General features: G+C 40.9%; 1 protein-coding gene across 1 annotated transcript in view; it reads left to right on the plus strand.

Annotated features, from left to right (window-relative positions):
- Positions 1 to 16,399, plus strand: part of nek2 (NIMA-related kinase 2) — a 28,373-nt gene extending 11,974 nt beyond the window's left edge. The window contains exons 5-9 of the mRNA XM_067988955.1: positions 1,511 to 1,637; positions 5,191 to 5,413; positions 5,607 to 5,661; positions 7,646 to 7,719; positions 15,566 to 16,399. Coding sequence (XP_067845056.1) covers positions 1,511 to 1,637; positions 5,191 to 5,413; positions 5,607 to 5,661; positions 7,646 to 7,719; positions 15,566 to 15,798 — 712 coding nt within the window. The 3' untranslated portion in view covers positions 15,799 to 16,399. The remainder of the gene's footprint in view (positions 1 to 1,510; positions 1,638 to 5,190; positions 5,414 to 5,606; positions 5,662 to 7,645; positions 7,720 to 15,565) is intronic.
- The last annotated feature ends 4,073 nt before the right edge of the window (positions 16,400 to 20,472 follow it).

Consider the following 20,472-nt stretch of genomic DNA (forward strand, 5'->3'; position numbering starts at 1 on the left):
ATGGTCAGAGAAGCTGCTGAAATGTGCTGCATGGATGTCATGCTTTAATGAACGAGTTTGATGGGAAGAAGTGAGCTCTCACTTCATCACCTAGTTAATGGTAGGGCAGCAGGTATGCACAATATTCATGCCCAAAACTGCTCTAGGTGAAAAGTGGGGAACAGCATTGCGGCTGTTGAACAGTAATTAACCTTGAAGCATCCCTTAGAGGCTGTTAAATAGGATTCTGTTTGAGGCAATTGTGGTTTCTACCCAGAAGAAGGGAGATCCTAATGAGTCCAAAAACTTCTGAGGAATCTTGTCAATGTCAGTTGTTGTTGAGGTGGTTCTTTGGGTATGTTGGATGCTCTGGAGACCTGTTTTTTTGTGGGGGGTGGGTTGTTTGCATCAATTTCCATGAGGCTTTTGACAATGCTTTATGCAGCCCTCATTGAAGCGTATATGACCAAATTTTGGATTTTATCTGGGATGTGTACTCCTGTTCACGATCTGTATAAGGGTGGATGAGAGTCACTGAACATATCTCTTGAAAGAGGAGCGAGGCCAGGTTGCCTACTGTTGGCCATCTTATTCAATCTCTGTTGATGCTATGTTGAATGACATAAGAGATGGACTTGGAGGGGGTAATTTTAACTTTTAGCGCCAGGCGACAGCGACTTGGTAGCCTGTTTTGCACCTCTCCCGATTTTCCATTAAAGTCATTTTGTATTCAGTGTTTATCTTTTTTTTCAAATCACTTGATTCCATTTAATTTTTATTGGTCTGAATTTTCTCCTGAAAATTTAGCGAACTTGCTAATCCATGCAATTTCCTGAATCTTGATGTTTTGAGTCTTGGGAAATTTGGCTTATTGTGCCCCTCTCAGCCATACATAGAAATGGCATTTGATTTTTAAATTTAGTAAAGGTCACTGAAAATGAGTACCAATTCCAAAATGCTTTTTAAAAGTTTGCAATCTAATTGATACAAGACAAATAAAAATTCATAGATGTTTAGAAGTTGTCTTATGTAAAAATAAATTTAATGTGCATCACAACAGTTGGATTCTCGCTGGAATGCTTTTCAGATATCCTTCCATGAAGAAAGGATGGACTTGTTGGCACCTGCAAGATTTCAATAGGATTCCACTGTACCATTCTTGGTGCAGGATGGAGCTGTTAATGTGTGGGATAATAACATCTATTGGCCATACTCTGGTACTGAAGATGCACAACTGTAAGATGTTTAGGGGTAAAATTTCAAATCTATGTATTGCATTTCTTCAGCTTACTTGTGCTGATGTGAAGTAGATAATTTTGGAACCAGAAGCATTGATATTCCCAGATTCTGGGTTGCATATCTTTTTCAATGTTTTACTTGATGTCAAATGACACTCTTGGCAACTGTAATGTCCAGTTTAAGCTTTGCTGTTGGCTATACTAACTATATTTTGTATTTGTACAATAACATACAAAATATATAGACCTTTTGCGGAAGAATAGTTGATTCAATTTGTTATTTTATTTTAAAGCCCACCTTTCACTGCATATAATCAGAAGGAATTAGCAGAGAAAATAAGAGAAGGCAAGTTTAGACGAATCCCTTATCGCTACTCTGATGAACTGAATGAACTCCTTGGCAGGATGTTAAACCTTAAGGTTAGTATCAGGTTTTTTTTGTCCTATATAGTTTTTAAAGAATTGGCCATTTTTAGCTTCCTGTTCTCCATATTATTTCTTTTTACACCTTCTACACCATTTATCATCCCGTATTACATACTCTACCAGACGACAGCACTTCACTGCCCCCTCCCCCCACAAAAGAAAATGGCTAACCCAAATTGAATATTAGTTGTGGACAGTAAACTTGCTGCATATGTTTGCTTAATAAAATCAAGTTTTTGCCATCGCTTTGAAATCTGTGCATTTGTGCCCAGCGTTGGAATTACTATATTATTTCCTAGCAGATATGAGAAATTTTTACCACTGCTATATTACCAGGTAATTCAATAGAATGACCATCTGTTACAAATTTTCAGGTTTCGCACTACATAGTCTGTCTGTTCAGTGTCACCGGTCACTCCCATAAGTGGACCTGATGTCCCTTATGATTGGGAGTGCACTGTTTACTGCCCAATATCTGTTAAACAACAGCATGAACTAGCATAGAATCCTTTTTCCATATATTAGCTATTGAAATCTTGCAGGTGCCAACATATGCATCCTTTCTTTATGGAAGGCGATCTGAAAAACATTCCAGCGAGGAGAGTGCACTGATGATGCAGATGTCGCCACATTTCAATGAGACAACTTGTCCACGTCGCAATAGGGGATAATGAAATCAGGTTTCATGAGATTGTGAACAAAGTAATTTGTCCAGCCACTCTGCTGAAGTGATTGTTGGAAAATAAACATAGATTGAATCTGGTCATACTATAGACTTGGCAATGGCAATTATCAGCATCGTAGATCTCAATGAATGAAAAACAAACCTGAAACTGCTTTTCAGCCAATCAGAGTCCAGTTTTCAAAATGAGCACTAGGGCTGGGCAGGCACACAAAATAAGGTGAGAACGTATTTAACTTTTTTTTAAAAGAGGGAAAGTCTAGAATTAATTATAAACAAAGGAAAAGTTAATAAATAAATAGATGAGTGAGCGAATGGGGAAGAGAGGACTAGTCAAATCAAAGTAGTGTTACATTTAAGTTTTAATTACAATTGCTTTAGGTATTTTGCAGAATATTGCAGTAATAAAGTTAGCCTTGACATTTGAGCAGCATTAATACTTTAATTTCATGGTTAGTTTGTGTCACAGTGTGTTAGGTCAATTTTTTTAAGTTAGCTCTGGACCTGCTGGAAGTCAATTCTGCAAAGTGTCTACATTTTCACAAACTTACTGAAGTAGTTTATCTGGCAATAAGTACGTAAACATTAGGACTAAACTATAGTATGGAAATCTAAAGTTCAAGCAGATTATTTTTTGGAGACAAAAGAGACTTTCTAGGATTTATATTGGAAAAAATTGAAGGTTGTATTTAACTCATTATTTCTAGGATCGTTAATCAAAAATCTTTAACTGAAAAAAGTAATAAACATTTATTTTGCAATATTGCATTTAAACAGATTTTATTCACATTGGCTCTTTTGAAAATGGTACATTTCAAAGGGAGCATTGTGAATATTGTCATCTGCTAATATTTTCCACTTTTAAATGAATATAATTGCAAACTTAGTCAACAGCTATGACATTAAAGATTAACAATTCTAATACTTGCAATGTAACACAATAGTAATTGTGATGGATTTTTAACAGTCCATAGTAAATCCAGTGTCCCATTTAACGTTTTTTTATTTTTCCATTTTCTATAAATGGTGCAGGAATGTCCAAGACCTAAAGTAGTTAGGATCACACTGTCATGACAACTTGAGTAGATGTTGATCATATCCATAAATCAATGCTCCAATAGTTCTATAGAACTGGAAGAGCAGTGAACATGCCCAACTCAAACTAACAAGCAAGAGCTTCCCAAATTCAGTGATGGGACTGGATAGTAGAAGGATGTACCTCTTATAAGTCAAAGCAAGAGGTAACGTACAACATGTATTGAGAGTTTCTTGGTGCACTGAAGATCATATATTTGAAGTGCCGTAACCTACAGGGCAACGGACCAAGTGCTGGAAAGTGGGATTAGCTGGATAGCTCTTTTTCGGCCGGCACGACATGATGGGCTGAATGGCCTCCTTCAGTGCTGTAACTTTCTATGATTCTATAAACTGGTTTATTTCATAGAAAACTTCATTCATGTATTTTATGTCAATTTTCTGCCTCCTTGTTTCTGTAGAAAACAATAAAGATGCAACTGTGCTAATATTTTAGGTGAATTGCCTCAAAGCTACAGGAACTTGCGTATAAAAGGTTTTATGGCCACTACACCTCTCTTCGGTAGCTATTTAACACTTCATATCATCAAGGCAACCTGCCTAGTTTCATGTCTGCTGGTTAGTGTGAGTCAAAAATGCTGCAGTTAACATTTACAGGAACAATTATAAATGAATAAAAATCAGTTCAGACCATACAGGAATAACCCAAAACGCTATACCATTGGTAAATACATAAGGTATTATCTCATACACATGAATCCATTCTGTTGACTTTTAAAAAAAAATTTTGTTCCTGAAATGTGGGTGACACTGGCAAGGAAGTATTTTTTTCCCCATCCCTAGCTTCCCTGACTGCATTAAGTGTCAACCACATAGTGGGGCACTGATATTGCATGTTATCCAGGGAGGGTAGGGGTGATAGGTCTCTTCCCTGAAGGACATTAGTGAACCAGTCCATTTTTACGACAAGCCAGCAGTTTTCATGCTCATTTTATCTGGTGCCATCCCACAAATTACCAGATTTACTGAATTCTATTTCCCAACTTGTCATCATAGTACAGAAGGAGGTCATTCGTTCCATCGAGCCGGCGCCGGATCTTTGTAAGAGCAATCCAGTTAATCCCATTCCCCCACTCTTTCCCCGTAGCCCTGCAAATTTTGTCCCTTCAAGTATTTATCCAATTCCTTTTTGAAAGCCAACAATGAATCTGCTTCCACCATCCTTTCAGGCAGCGCATTCCAGATCATAACTACTTGCGGTGTAAAAAAGTTTTTCCTCATGTCGTCTTTGGTTCTTTTGCCAATCACCATATATCTGTGTCCTCTGGTTCATGACCCTTCCGCCAATGGTGGGATTTGAACTCTGGATTGCTAATACAGTAAAAATAACCATATCCAATGTTATGAGCTGGTATTGAGGGATCACAAGCACTAAGCAAACACTAGGTCAGAGTCCCCAAACTGACTCTGATCTGTGTTGCTTAAAAAAGAAGGAAAGGCTGCATGTTGGAGTCTACTTGCAAGATACAACTCTGATGATCCCATCAACCTGTGCCATTTTGGGGTTCTATTCCTTCCCTGAGCTGTTCTGATGACTTAAATTAGGGTGCCCCACATGGATCTATTGATTTCAGTAGAAACTGATCTGGAGCCACCCAAAGGTGAACAACCAACACTGCTTAAGTGAAGTGAAATTTTCTATTGGGAGGGTGGGCGGGGGGGGGGTTCACAGGAGAAGTCAGACACACCAAAATGATTTTTAAAAAAAAATATATAGCTGACTCGTGGTTTATTCTTGCAATGTAACTGTGATTGTCTTTTATATATCAGGATTATCTGAGGCCTTCTGTGGATGAGCTAATGCAGCATCCCTTGATTGTTAATTTGGTGGCTGAAGAGCAGCGAAAAATATCAGTTGAAAGACGAGGGAGAAGATCTCTGGAGAATGAACATCTCCAGGACAGTGACCCGCTGGTGACTGAGCTGAAACTTAAAGAGGAACAGCTTCTCAACAGGGAGAAGGCCTTAAAAGAAAGAGAAGAGCTTCTTGAACGTAATTATACTTGTTTGATTTATTTATTTATAGTATACTAGAACAAAATGGAAGAATCTATATTCCTATTGGATTTTAACATGGGTTTGAGGCCTGCCTCTTATAATTGGTGAATTCTGAAACTGCACAGTGATGTATTTGGAGACTGCATTGATGCTGTTAACATTGCTTTTTATTTAATTTCTTTTTTCAGAACGTGAACGGGAGCTTTGCATTCGAGAGAGACTAGCAGAGGAAAGATTTTCTAGGTAACTGGATCATGCTAAGTGCTATTTTTTTTTTGGAGAGGTGAGGCTGTAAGAAATAAGAGAAGGCCACACGGCCCCTCTAGCCTGCTCCGCCATTCACTAAGATCATGGCTGATCTTCTACCTCAACTCCACTTTCCTGCCCTATCCCCATATCCCTTGATTCTATTTACATGGGTAAGATGGGTATCGAGGGATATGGGCCAAGTGCAGGCAATTGGGACTAGCTTAGTGGTATAAACTGGGCGACATGGACATGTTGGGCCGAAGGGCCTGTTTCCATGTTGTAACTTCTATGATTCTATGATTCTATGATTCCCTTAGTGTTCAAATACCTATCAATCTCAGTCTTGAATATACACAACGACTGAGCATCCACAGCCCTCTGGGAAAGAGAATTCCAAAGATTCACAACCCTCTGAGTGAAGAAATTTTTCCTCATCTTGGTCGTAAATGGCCGACCCCTTATCTTGACACTATGACCTCTAGTTCTAGACTCTCCAGCCAGGGGATACAATCTCTCAGCATCTACCCTGTCAAACCCTCTAAGAATTTTATAAGATTCAAAGAGATCACCTCTCATTCTTCTAAACTCCAGAGAATATAGGCCCATTCTACTCAATCTCTCCTCATAGGACATCCCTCTCATCCCAGGAATCAATCTAGTGAACCTTTGTTGCACCCCCTCTAAGGCAAGTATATCCTTCCTTAGGTAAAGAGACCAAAACTGTATACAGTACTCCAGGTGTGGTCTCACCAGCGCCCTATCTGATTGCAGCAAAATCTTCATGCAATAATGGCTAACATACCATTTGCCTTCGACTTTGTGATTCATGTATAAGGACACCCAAATCCCTCTGAATACCAACATTTCTTAATCTCTCTCCTTTTTAAAAAAAAAATATTTTGCTTTTCTATTCTTCCTACCAAAGGATAATTTCATATTTTCCCACATTATACTGCATCTGCCACCTTTTTGCCTATATTATGATTAAAGTTTATGGCAGTCCCAACAATATATTAATGATTCAGATTTGAACCTGTTGGAAATGCTTGAAGGCATCAGGCACAATGTCCTGTGCCGCCATCCATGCGCATGCTGATGCAACAGAAATGTAATGGCTTCCAGAGCATACTATCTTTTAAACCAAGTAGTCATTAGAGTCTTACTGACTTCTCATCTGTAAACTCCCATGCACACTTTTATAGAACTGTCAACTTTCATAAAAGATATGGATGAAGGTTTTGCTCAGCAGATTTTGAGAGCACTAAAGGTGCAAAACCGAAGTGTTCGAAAGCATTTTTTTGGTACAGATATTATTCACCAGGTATAATGTGAACATCTAGTCTGTTCTCCGACTCCCCCCATGTTGCTGATGCCCAGTACTTGGTACCTGCCTCTGATATAGTCCACATAATACAAGTTGGAGATGGCAAAACCTAGGAGGTGGGATTTCAACATCTCTGACTTATAGTCCTTTTTTATTGCAGTGCCTTTGCCCTGCCAGATTAATGGCTGAATCTATAGGAAAATAGGCCCAGAGTGCAGTCCAATGTACTGTATATCCTGACACAGAAACTGAACAGGAATGTTCACAGCATTGGTTATTTTATCATTAAAAACAAGAGTTCTCAAAGCACAGAAATAAGGATTTAATTTTTTTTTGTTTTTAAGAAATCTCACAGAAACTTAAGTTTTTTTTGAAAATTGTAGTTTGAAATTTGATGCTAAACTCTGTACCCACAGCAGTCATCATTACAACTTTGGCACTAGTCAGGCTCTAAGGCAGTTTCTTCTTTTTTTCCTATTCTCTTTTTTTTTTCCCCCTTCCCCCACCCTCGCTGTCCCCTTTGTCGCCTCCCTGGTATCAAGTTTTTGTTTTATTAAGTAATTTTTTGTTTAAACTGAAAGATCTTCTTTCAGGAATTCCTATTCAGTTGCTATTGTTTTTTTAAAAAATACAATTTTTATCTTTTGTGAACAGGGCAGAGAGCTTAATAAAGAACTACACCTTGATGAAGGAACAGCAAATACTGAAGATAGCAGTCCATAGATTAGGTATGTGATATTGGCGAAACCACCTAGCACTCCCACCAGTTTAACCCTTAAAGTAATAAATACTAATGGCGCATGAATCAGGTATTCTTTTAAGAAGTATCTTAATTTCCAATATTTTTCTGATGGGTGTTGTATATTTATCTTTGAGTTACATATACTATAGGCCCCCATTTTTACTTTTCCGTGACCTGTTTCACCAAATTGTTATAACTGGTAGGTTTGTCAAAACAAATAGGATCAAATCTGTTGTTTGAATCCATCAGATTCCATGTTTAGATTGATTGTACTGCTGCAAACTAAGAGTTCAGTATCCTCACCAGCAGGAACATGATGGTATGCTGGCATGCAACGACTTGTTAACATGACTGGTTATACAACAGTTAATCTTGTCCAAGGCTGACCGTACAGATTAATTAAGGAACTGTGGAATACAAAACTAACTTCACAAATAAGAATGATGTGATAAGTCAAGCAATACTGGATGGGATAAAAACAGACAGAGGAGATTGGCAGTACTTCCTAGGTTACTGAGGGAAGTAAGGGTGGAAATTGTGGAGGCACTGGCCACAATCTTCCAATCCTCCTTAGATACAGGGATGGTGCCAGAGGACTGGAGGATTGCAAATGTTTACACCCTTGTTCAAAAAAGGGGAAATGGATAAACCCAGCAATTACAGGCCAGTCAGCCTGACAACAGTGGTGGGGAAACTTTTGGAGACAATAATCTGGGACAAAATTAATTGACACTTGGAAAAATATGGGCTAATGAATGAAAGTCAACACTGATTTGTTAAAGGAAAATTGTGTTTGACTGACTTGACTCAGTTCTTTGATGAAGTAATGGAGAGGGTTGATGAAGGTAGTGCAGTTGATGGTGTGTATATGGACTTTCAAAAGACATTTGATAAAGTGTCACATAATATACCTGTAAGCAAAATCAAAACCCATGGGATTAAAGGGTCAGTGGCAGCGTGGATACAAAATTGGCTTAGGGACAGAAGGTAGAGAGTAGTGGTGAACGGTTGTTTTTCAGACCGGAGGAAAGTATACAGCGGTGTTCCCCAGGGGTCGGTATTGGGACCATTGCTGTTTTTGATATTTGGATGTGGGTATAATTTTCAAAGTTTGCACATGACATGGAACTTGGAAATGTAGTAAACAATGTGGAGGATAGTAACAGACTTCAGGAGGACATAGACTGGTGAAATGGGCAGACACAGGCAGATGAAATTTAACATAAGTGTGAAGTGATGTATTTTGGTAGGAAGAATGAGGAGAGGCAATATAAACTAAATGGTACAATTTTAAAGGGGGTGCAGGAATAGAGACCTGGGGGTGCACATACACAAATGTTTGAAGTTGGTAGGACAAGTTGCGAAGGCTGTTTTTTCTAAAAAAAAACATATGGGATCCTGGGCTTTATTAATAGAGGCATAGAGTACAGAAGCAAGGAAGTTATGCTATACCTTTATAAAACACTGGTTAGGTCTCAGTTGGAGTATTGTGTTCAATTCTGGGCACCACCCTTTGGGAAGGATGCCGAGGCCTTCGAGACGGTGCAGAAGAAATTTACTAGCATGGTACCAGGGATGAGGGACTTCAGTTATGTGGACAGACTAGAGAAGCTGGGATTGTTCTCCTGTTTAGAGCAGAAATGGATAAGAGGAGATTTGATAGAGGTGTTCAAAATCATGAACGGTTTTGATAGAGTAAATAAGAAGAAACTGTTTTCACTGGCAGAAGGGTCGGTACCCAGAGGACACAGATTTAAGGTGGTTGGCAAAAGAACCAGAGGCAACATGAGGGAACGTTTTTTTTACAGTGTTATGATCTGGAATGCACTACCTGAACGAGTGGTGGAAGCAGAGTCAATAATGGCCCAGAAATTGCTCCGAGCGGTGAATGAATGGTGCTTGCCGCTCCACAGATTTATTCTTGCTCACTAACTTATCGTGGTCTTTACTGTGTGAAGATTCTCTAATTCAAAGCTGTAAAGAGTCCAGCCTTAACTGGAGCGAAGCTAGGACCCATGTGAAAGATGGTCGAGGGGAGGGAGGGAGAAGGATCCTCTCGATTAGATTGTGGTATTTTTGACAGGCCATGAAGAATCCGTGGGCTAGAAGTTCGGCCGTGTAGCGCCCATTGTATAGATGCTATGCGGCCCCCCTGAAGTTCCAAAATAAAGTCCGGAATGCACATACAAGCTTCGAGTGTGATATGTGCTGGACGCCATCTAGGTAAAGGGGTTTGCTCAGGCACAGATAATGAACGCTGGCTGCATATGAAGTAAGGAGAATATGCGTCAGATCAGTGTGCAATGCTAATTTAAAGGGATAGAAGCCATTTTGGCACTCAACGCTGCAGCCAATGCACTGAATTAACCACGACCATCTGAACATGTCTTAGATGGCCTGGAGGACCCCCACCAGTGCTATTTAAAGGGACCATGCAGGATTTACAAATAAGTTGCTGGATTATTGCTTCTGGCTGCTGATGCATTTGTACCTGTTTGTGGAGTTCTCCTATGCTTGAATACAAGGGCTAGGGGACATAGCCTAACAACTAGAGTCAGGACTTGCAGGAGTGATGTTAGGAAACGCTTCTACGCGCGAAGGGTGGGAGAAGTTTGGAACGCTCTTCTGCAAACGGTAACTCAATTGTTAATTTTAAACCTGAGATTGATAGATGTTTGTTAACCAAATGTGTTAAGGGATATGGAACTACGGCTGGGGTTAGGTCACAGGCCAACCATGATCTCATTGAATGGCGGAACAGGCTCGAGAGGCTAAATGCCACTGCCACTTGCTGCCTCTTGTTATGCGCCTCCTTCTGCAAGAAAGCTGGATGTGTATCGGTGAGTGTCGTGCAGGATGTTTGGATGATGTGCCTGCCGTGGTTGAATAGCTGCCAGTGTGTGTGACCTGTGAATTGTGTGTGAAACAGTGGTAATCTGTGAGGTGAGAGGACTCATCTGATTGGAAGAGTTGAGTAGTGATTGAAAGAATTTGTTCATAGGTGGGTGATGGGGAGGGGCGGGGGTGTAGTGTGTGGAGAAGTGGATGCAGCTAGTAGTGCAGTTGGTAGGAGATGCCACTTGAGAGTTGACCTCACTCACCTTGACCACTTGTGCCAAAGAATTGAACTTCTTGCAGCACTGCACCTATGTTCGTGGTGCTATGCGCCTGGCATTGACTTTGTACCCTGTTGCCTCTTGAGTGTATGTCTGGAGGGCCTCTTGCTCCCCTGCGGATATAGGATGCCCCTCCTTCTGTCCACCTCTTGCACCAAGGTCTCCAGTGCATCAGCATAGCACCTTGGTGCACGCTGTCTCGCAGGCCTGGTACAAACTCAGATCGGCAGATTGATGAGGTCGGGCATGCAGATTGGAGGATGGGATTTAGACGTGTGCAACCTTTATTCAATGTTTGTAAACAGAGGGACGGAACCTGCATCTGTGTTTTATATGTGCAATGTCTGATCTCTGGACTCCGTGCGGATCTGTATCTTATATTTTGCACTTGTATATGGTGCAGGCTGCCTTTTAAGAGGTGTGAGCAACTCACGTGAGGTTTGGGCCCCCCCTGCTGGTAAGTGCCGAAGGTGGCGAGATCATTGCAGTTAAGTCTCCATGCTGCGCTACTATCCGGTAAATGAGGAGGCAGTGTGAATCGAATGTGCTGCCTGCGTCGGAACCACCAGGCATGGGCTAATCCCACACCGCTAAGCCTGTGCCCGGATTTGGGCCTTATCGAATTTAATTTAACCAGGAAGTGAAAGGTTAAAAAAAAATTTAAAATCTTGTTTATAAACAATATTTAGGGACAGTTAAATAGAGAGGGTAAGAAATATCAAATTAAAAGTTAGAGATGAGACAAAGAAAAGGTAAACAAATAAAAATTATTTTTACAAAAATGACCAACAACTCTTAAAATCACAATTAATGAGATTCCACATTTTTAAAATTTATAATTTTCAGTACTGGAGGTTGCTTGGCAGTCATTAAGACTTACCATGCCGCTAAATCCTAGTTTAGAGCTGATATTTTTGAACATTCCTTTTTTGTGGTGATATTACATCATTTCCAGCTGGGCAGGAGAGCAAGTTGGCACTGATCCATTGATTCCAATGATTCCAGCTGGCCAGGTCCGTTTAGCACAAATCTATCGTATCGTCGACGAACCAGGAAGAGCAAGTTCCGGATTTCCTTGTTTAACTGCGCATGTGCGCGTGCCAGAACTTGCTCTACGATTTCACCACTAATAATGGTGAACGCTGTGAGCTCACCATTATTTTAGAAGCAATTTCTGGGCCAATAGCTTTCAAAAGGGAATTGGATAAATACTTGTAGGGAAAAAAGTTACAGGGCTATGGGGAAAGAGCAGGGAAGTGGGACTAATTGGATAGTGCTTTCAAAGAGTCGGCACAGGCACGATTGGCCGAATGGCCTCCTTCTGTGCTGTAACATACCATGATGCTATGATTTGCACTCAAGAAACATGCTTTTTATATTACAAGCAGATTAATTACTTTGTATCTGTAATGTTGACTTATGCAAGCTCTGGCACTTTAAATTTCTAGTAGGCATGTGATCAACCTTTCAGAAATGAGGATTACATATTGAAAATTACTTCATAGAGTAAATTGAATTTGCTGCACTGCGAGTCGAAAAGACAATTGCCAAAATTTTAACTGGCCCCGCCTCCGGAAACCGGGGCAGGTGAGCAGGCCACCCTCAGGAAGGAAGCGGGGTCCTACTTTAAATATGCGGATCGGGTCCGATGATATCACTAGGACCTGATTTGCAATTTTAGTTGAAGGCCTGAGCGGGGCCATCAGGAAAACCTGTTGGGAGCTGGATAGTGGTTTAAAAGTTTTATTTTAAGTTTCTTTGTGGGCCAGCAGGAGCAGGAGTGCTTCCTCAGGCCTTGCAAGGAAGCCTTGGGCCTCCCTTGCACTGGGCTATCCCCCTCCTGTTCTTTGACACAGGCTGCTTCCCACTAACCCCCCCCACCTCCCCTTGCCCCCCCCCGCTCTCCAACCTTGATCTTTGCCCACAGCCTTCTCCTCCCATCCACCTTCTCTTTTCCCACCACTCCCCACTGACTGCCAGAGACCGTTCACATGAGTCTCAGGCTGCCCCAGGTAGTCAATCTGGCTGGATGTCAGGAGGTAATTGGCAGAGATTTATTTAAATGAGGCCCTGCCGTAAGATCGGGGTTCATCGTACGCTACAGGGCTCCCTCGAACCCTTCCTGCCCACCCCAGCGAAATCGAGGCCAATGTGTTAAGTACTATTTCAACTACAACAACTTGCATTTATGTAGCGCCTTTAACGTCCCAAGGCACTTCACGGGAGCATTATCAAACAAAATTTGACACCGAGCCACATAAGGTGATGTTAAGACAGGGCTTGGTCAAAGAGGTAGGTTAGAAGGAGCGCTTGAAGGAGAGAGAGAGGAAATTCCAGAACTTGAGGCCTAGGCAGTTGACGGCCAATGGTGGAGCAATGAAAATTGGGGATGCGCATGAGGACAGAATTGGAGGAGCGCAGAGATCTCGGTGGCTTGTTGGGTTGGAGAAGGTTACAGAGATAAGGAGGGGTAAGGCTGTAGAGGGATTTGATAACAAGGATGAGAATTTTAAAATTTAGGCGTTGCTGGACCGGGAGTCAATATAAGTTATCAAGCACCAGGGTGGTGGGTGAACGGGACTTGGTACGAGTTAGGATATGGGTAGCAGTGTTTTGGATGAGCTCAGGTTTATGGAAGGTGGGAGGCCGGTCAGCAGAACATTGGCATAGTCAAGTCTAGAGGTAACAAAGGCATGGATGAGGGTTTCAGCAGCAGATGAGTTGAGGCAGGGGCGGAGATGGACGATGTTACGGAGGTGGAAATAGGCGGTCTTGGTGATGGAGAGGATATGGGGTCGGAAACTCAGCTCAGGGTCAAATAGGACGTCAAGGTTGCAAATGGTCTGGTTCTGCCTCAGACAGCAGCCAGGGAGAGGATGGAGTCGGTGATAAATTTGTCAGAATTACTAGTTCAAGGGGGAATGGAGATCTATATCAATAGAACTCCTCCCTTCTCTTTTAGGTTTTATTGAGATTTCTGAATCTTCATTTACAGGAATCCAGTTTGTTCAGCTGGATGGGCAGAGAATGCATTGGGTGACGGTAGACAAGGAATCCCCAACAGCACTTTTGCTTTGCACAGTTGGGCCTGTTTCTCTGTCACGTAACGATGGGGCTAGCAAGGGAGAGGAGGAGAATTTTTGTAAAGTTTGTTCAAAATTTAGTGGAGCGGAGTGGGATACTTTTGGTCCAAAAGAGATTATTCAAAAACTTTAATAGCTGATGATAATGGAGGAACTTAGTGGGTTAGCATAGTTACCTGTAGAATTTCCTTTGTATCTAACAATACTGTGTGCATCATCAAATATTAAAAATCAGTAATGGTATTTCTGACATATTGCACTCAGTTGTGTTGCAATATTTTATTATGAATACCTCATTTTGTACAATATAGAAAGACGTAGAAACTTTTAAAGTGGACTTGCATAAGCATCTTGCATGTGGTGGAACCTCACAACAAACTGTTCAAATCTTTCTCCCCTTCTGCACAAAAACTCCACTAAGATTCAAAAAATCAACTTCAAGATAACTGACATTGGAAATCTGTCCTGTTATAAGAATCCTTATGATATCTTTTTAATTATTAAGGTTTGAGAGTACTACTTGAGATTGATTTTTGCAGACTTGGTTTCTGAGTTGGACTCCACTGGAGCTTAAGACAGTTATAGGTGTCTTCACCTGCTGTGACAGCAGACTAGTTCCAATTGGATAACAATGATTCTGCAAGATTATATGTTAGAATATACAAGTATCATCTCACAATATTGAAGGCTTTTGGCATTCACCGGACAGGAGGTTGTCATTGTTTTAGAACCTAGTTAGAGATCGCTAATGGCAGTGCTACCTGGAATGAGAAGGGGGCGGTGGAAAAGTATGCTATTAGCAGGTATTTCAGCCAGATAGGTGCCATTGTATTTGATTATTGATTGGTAATCCTAAATACCTGTGAAACTTGAACTTCAGCTACAAGTTTCTCGTGGCAGGGGTGTCCCATAGAGTCTCTCTGGGGCAAGGCGTTGATCAACAGCTTTGTATCCTGGCACAAATGTATTCTCTGGGTTTTGGCTGAGTCAGCAATTCTACCTGTTCTGTTGAGTTGGGAAATGAACAGGTGAAGGCTCTGTGCTCCACCTCCCGTATTTTTTTTGTTACTGCTGCTGGTCTAGGTTAAGTGTTAGGAGAGCTAGCAAAGCATTGCATCTTTTGTTTTGCAACTGGAACTTAAGTTTTATAAGTCAATGAAACTGTTTAAATTTTTACCATTTAAAAAAAATTAACCTGATTCATATATTATTGCCTAAGCCATGTGGTCTGATTTATTCTGCTGTTATCTGAAGATTGGGAGAACACGAAAGTGTTTGACAATTCTGGTGAGAAAATGAAGTTTCTATGGGTGCTCTGGATATAAGGTAACATTTTAGTTTGTAGGGACTGAGGGCTGCCTTATGTGGTGGTCCTTAATGCTGAACACGTGATCCATCTGGTGAGGGCTGAAAATTGTAACAATTACTATTTTTTCCCTCCCCCATCTTTCCCATTCTTCTCAACCAACCCAAAAAAAAGCTGGTGCCTAAAGAAAAAAAATCATCAGTTGAGACTCTACATAGATAACTGCTTAGCTCCTTTTGTATATCTTTTTGTAAAAGCTGGAATCCATGTAACTTGTAAAATATGTCTAAAACTGATTTCTTTTTTTCATTCTGATTTCTCTGCTAGATGATCATATAGACACAGGATCCTCTCCAGGGAAGAAGAAAGTTCATTTTGCAGGAGAAAGTAAAGAAAATGTTCACTTCAAGGAAAGTGATGCAACAAAGCGACTTCTTAATAAACCAAAGAACTTGGATCTGAAGAAAAGATTGCAAGCTGCTAACCTCCGTGCCAGAGCATTATGTGAAATGGAAAAAAATTACCAACTAAAAAGCAGGCAACTTTTGGGCATGCGCTAATTTGTCTGTAATAGCCACGGTACTTTTTTAAGATTAGATTCTGTGAAAAACTGGATCAGTGATCTATGGAATGGTGACCTATCATGAGTTTGACAATCCCTTTTCTTTTTAAAGCTAAACTGCACACCTGAAACTTTGACTCTCTTATTAGTCTCAACTTTAGCTTCCACGCTCAGAAATGGAAACAAACATCCCACCTTCAGCATCCTAAAGATCGACCGCTTGCTTTCTTATCAAGTGCCATGGTTCACCTTGCCTTGTGGCATGTTGCTGCCCCCTGTGGCTCTCTGCACGTGCAAACCACAGACCTCCTTCCCGAGTGCACCAATTGTTCTTCACGCTTAAGCTTTGCTACGGAACTCTTTCATGCATATACCAGTCTGTTATGTCTTGAAATACACCATTTCTTGGCCTTGTCACACATTTATTTCTATTATGCCTTGCACTGTATCAATGCTACCACTTTTTGTACGAGATCAGATTAGTTGTAAAATATTGTTTTCAGAAAACTTTGTTTGGAGAGAATAGCTTCATTTTAAAATTTATATTATTTGAAAGGTTTATTTTTTCATTCTATATATAAACTGTTTAATTCCTAAAATGTACAATTTGTGTTCCTGTACTACCATATCTGTACCTAATAATTTATGGAGGTGACTCCAGTTTGGTAGGGGCAGTAAACTGGCCGTATCAGCTCGGCTGCCCATTATACACCCCACCCCAAGGAAAAGAAAATTGGGTGGGAGTGTATTATGGGCGGCCAATTGGATACCACCAGTTTTTTGCCCCACCATGTTTTTTGGATGTGATGAAAAGCTGGTTGCTAGTTTTCCATTCTTTGATACAACAGTGTAGATGTATAGTTAAATTATTTGTGTAGGGCCACAATTGATGATAAATCAATTTTTTTACCTGCACTCTTTGGAGCCAAATTTTTTGTACATGCATGTGTATAAATTAATTTTAAGTTTCAACTGGATTTCCACACTTAAATATTTCAACAACATACTTTAAGTGCCACTTAGTCACATAAAGCATTCTTATGATTGAAGATAAGCCAGCTTATGTTCATTCCTATTCATGTTATTATTTCTTGTTTGTCCTGCTTGAATTGTATGGGCTTGCTGTTTTTTAGGCTCTTACTGCATTGGTAGATAAATCCTAACTCAACACCAAGCTCTGTTAGTATCAGTAAGCTGTGATGTGATCTTGCACAGATTAATGGGGTACTTCTGAGGCTCCCTCGTACATACCCATGCTGCTTATAAAGACAAAAGCTTGAACACCCCTGATGGAAAGGGTTTATTTTGTAAGTTTTTCTTGTGTTGTTGGCTACAATCTTTGTCCATACCCTAAAAAAAAGTTAGCTTTTTGACTTTTTTGTAAATCAATGCAGAGTTCAAGAAATATTTCAACTTTCTGAACGCTATTTTCTTTAGCTTGTACTGGCTGTATCTCAATATTAGCTCAGGTACGGTGGCTTTGGTGTGGTCAGAGCTTTGTTGAGTTCCCATTTGTGATTATGAATCACAATATCATTAGGTTTATGGTAGTTATGGAAAAGGACCGGGAACAATCAAATATGAAAATATTCAACTGGAGGAGGGCTAATTTCAGTGAGTTGAAAGGGGATCTGGCCCAGGTGGATTGGAATCAAAGATTGGCAAGTAAAACAGTAAATGAGCAATGGGAGGCCTTCAAGAGGAGATGTTTGGGTACAGACTAGACACATTCCCATGAGGGGGAAAGGAAGGGCATCCAAATCGAGAGCTCCCTGGATGACTAAAGATAGAGAGATTAAAATGAAACAGAAAAAGGAGGCTTGGATGTGGTAGCATTGCCAGAAGGCAGCAGGATGGCAAATGTTACATTCCTGTTCAAAGAAGGGGAGGGAGATAAACCTGGCAACTACAGGCCAGTCAGCCTAACGGTGGTGGGAAAACTTTGAGACAATAATCTGAGACAAAACTAATTGTCACTTGGAAAAATATGGGTTAATAAATGACAGCCAACATGGATATGTTGAAGGCCAATCGTGTTTGATTAAGTTGTTTGATGAAGTAATGTGGAGGGTCGATGAGGATAGTCTGGTTGATGTGTCTATGGACTTTCAATAGGCGTTTGATAAAGTACCACATAATGGACTTGTTAGCAAAATTGAAGCCCATAGTATGAAAGGGGCAGTGGCAGAGTGGATACAAAATTGGCTATGGGACAGAAAGCAGAGAGTAGTGGTGAACAGTTGTTTTTCAGACTGGAGGGAAGTATACAGTGGTGGACCCCAGGGGTCAGTATTAGGACCACAGCTCCTTTTGATTATATATTATTGACCTAAACTTGGGTGTACGGGGCATAATTTCAAAGTTTGCAGATGACACAAAACTCAGAACTGTGGTAAGACTTCAGGAGGACATAGTCAGATTGATGAAATGGGCAGATGCAATTTAATGCAGAGAAGTGTGAAGTGATGCATTTTGGTAGGAAGAATGAGGCGAGGCAATATAAACTGAATGGTACAATTTTAAAGGGGGTGCAGGAACAAAGAGACCTGGGGGTACGTATGCACAAATCTTTGAAGTTGGCAGGATAAGTTGTGAAGGCTCTTCTTAAAAAAAAAAAAACCCATATGGGATCCTTGGCTTTATAAACAAGCATAGAGTACAAAAGCAAGGAAGAAGTTATGCTAAAACTTTATAAATCACTGGTTAGTCCCCAGCTGGAGTATTGTGTTGAATTCTGGGCAACACACTTTAGCCCGTTTGATTGGCACCCCATCCACCACCCTAAACATTCACTCCCTTCACCACCGGCGCACAGTGGCTGCAATGTGTACCATCCACAGGATGCACTGCAGCAACTCGCCAAGGCTTCTTCGACAGCACCTCCCAAACCCGCGACCTCTACCACCTAGAAGGACAAGAGCATCAGGCACATGGGAACAACACCACCTGCATGTTCCTCTCCAAGTCACACACCATCTAGACTTGGAAATATATCGTCGCTGGGTCAAAATCCTGGAACTCCCTTCCTAACAGCACTGTGGGAGAACCTTCACCGTATGGACTGCAGTGGTTCAAGAAGGCGGCTTACCACCACCTTCTCGAGGGCATTTAGGGATGGGCAATAAATGCCGGCCTCGCCAGCGACGCCCACATCCCAAGAACTAATTTTAAAAAAAGGATGTCCAGGCCTTAGAGAGGGTGCAGAGGAGATTTACTATAATGGTACCAAGGATGTGGTACTTCAGTTATGTGGAGAGACTAGAGAAGCTGGGGTTGTTATTACAGCAGAGAAAGTTAAGGGGAGATTTAATAGAGGTTGAAAATCATGATGGGTTTTGATAGAGTAAATAAGGAGAAACTGTTTCTACTGGCAGAAGGGTCAGCAACCGGAGGACACAAATTTAAGGTAATTGGCAAAAGAACCAGAGGTGAGATGAGAATTTTTTTTACGCAGCGAATTATGATCTGGAATGCACTGCCTGAAAGGGTGGTGGAAGCAGATTCAATAATAACTTTCAAAAGGGAATTGGATAAATACTTGATGGGGGAAAAATTTGAACGGCTATGGGATCAGTTGTCGGAAAAATGCTGGAATCCATTATTAAGGAAGTGGTAACAGGGCACTTAGCAAATCATATGGTTACACAGAGTCAACATGGTTTTATGAAAGGGAAATTGTGTTTGAAAATTTATTAGAATACTTTGAGGAGGTAACTAGCATGGTAGATAAAGGGGAACCAGTGGATGTAATATATTTGGATTTTCAAAAGGCATTTGATAAGATGCCACGTAAAAGGTTAAGCAAGATAAGAGCTCATGGAGTTGGGGGGAATCTATTCGCATTGATAGGATTGGTTAATGGACAGAAAACAGAGTAGGGGATAAATGGTTCATTTTCAGGTTGGCAGGCTGAAACTAGTGGGATGCTGAAAGGATCAGGGCTTGGGCCTCAGCTATTTACAATCTATATTGATGACTTAGATGAAGGGATTGAGTGTAATGTATCCAAGTTTGCTGACGATACAAAGGTAGGTGGGAAAGTAAGCTGTGAGGAGGACATGGCAGTCTGCACTCAGGTTAAGTGAGTGGGCAAGAAGGTGGCAGATGGAGTATAATGTGGGGAAATGTGAAGTTATTCACTTTGGTAGGAAGAATAGAAAAGCAGAATGTTTTTTAAATGGTGAGAAACTATTAAATGTTGGTGTTCAGAGAGATCTGGTTGTCCTCTTACAAGAAATTAAAGAAGTTAACATGCAGATACAGCAAGCAATTAAGAAGGCAAATGGCATGTTGGCCTTTATTGCAATGGGGTTGGAGTACAAGAGTAAGGAAGTTTGTTATAATTGTACACAGCCTTGGTGAGACCACACCTGGAGTACTGTGCATAGTTTTGGTCCCCTTATCTAATGAAGGATATACTTGCCTTAGAAGTGGTCCAATGAAGGTTCACTGGATTGATTCCTGGGATGAGAGGGTTGTCCAATGAAGAGAGATTGAGTAGAATGGGCCTATACTCTCTCGAGTTTAGAAGAATGAGAGATGATCTCATTGAAACATATAAGATTATTAGGGAGCTTGACAGGGTAGGTGCTGAGAGGTTGTTTCCCCTGGCTGGAGAGTCTAGAACTAGGGGGCATAGTCCCCGGGTAAGGTGTCATCCTGTTTAAGACTG

The sequence above is a fragment of the Heptranchias perlo genome, chromosome 8, assembly GCF_035084215.1.
Source record: "Heptranchias perlo isolate sHepPer1 chromosome 8, sHepPer1.hap1, whole genome shotgun sequence".
Taxonomy (NCBI): domain Eukaryota; kingdom Metazoa; phylum Chordata; class Chondrichthyes; order Hexanchiformes; family Hexanchidae; genus Heptranchias; species Heptranchias perlo.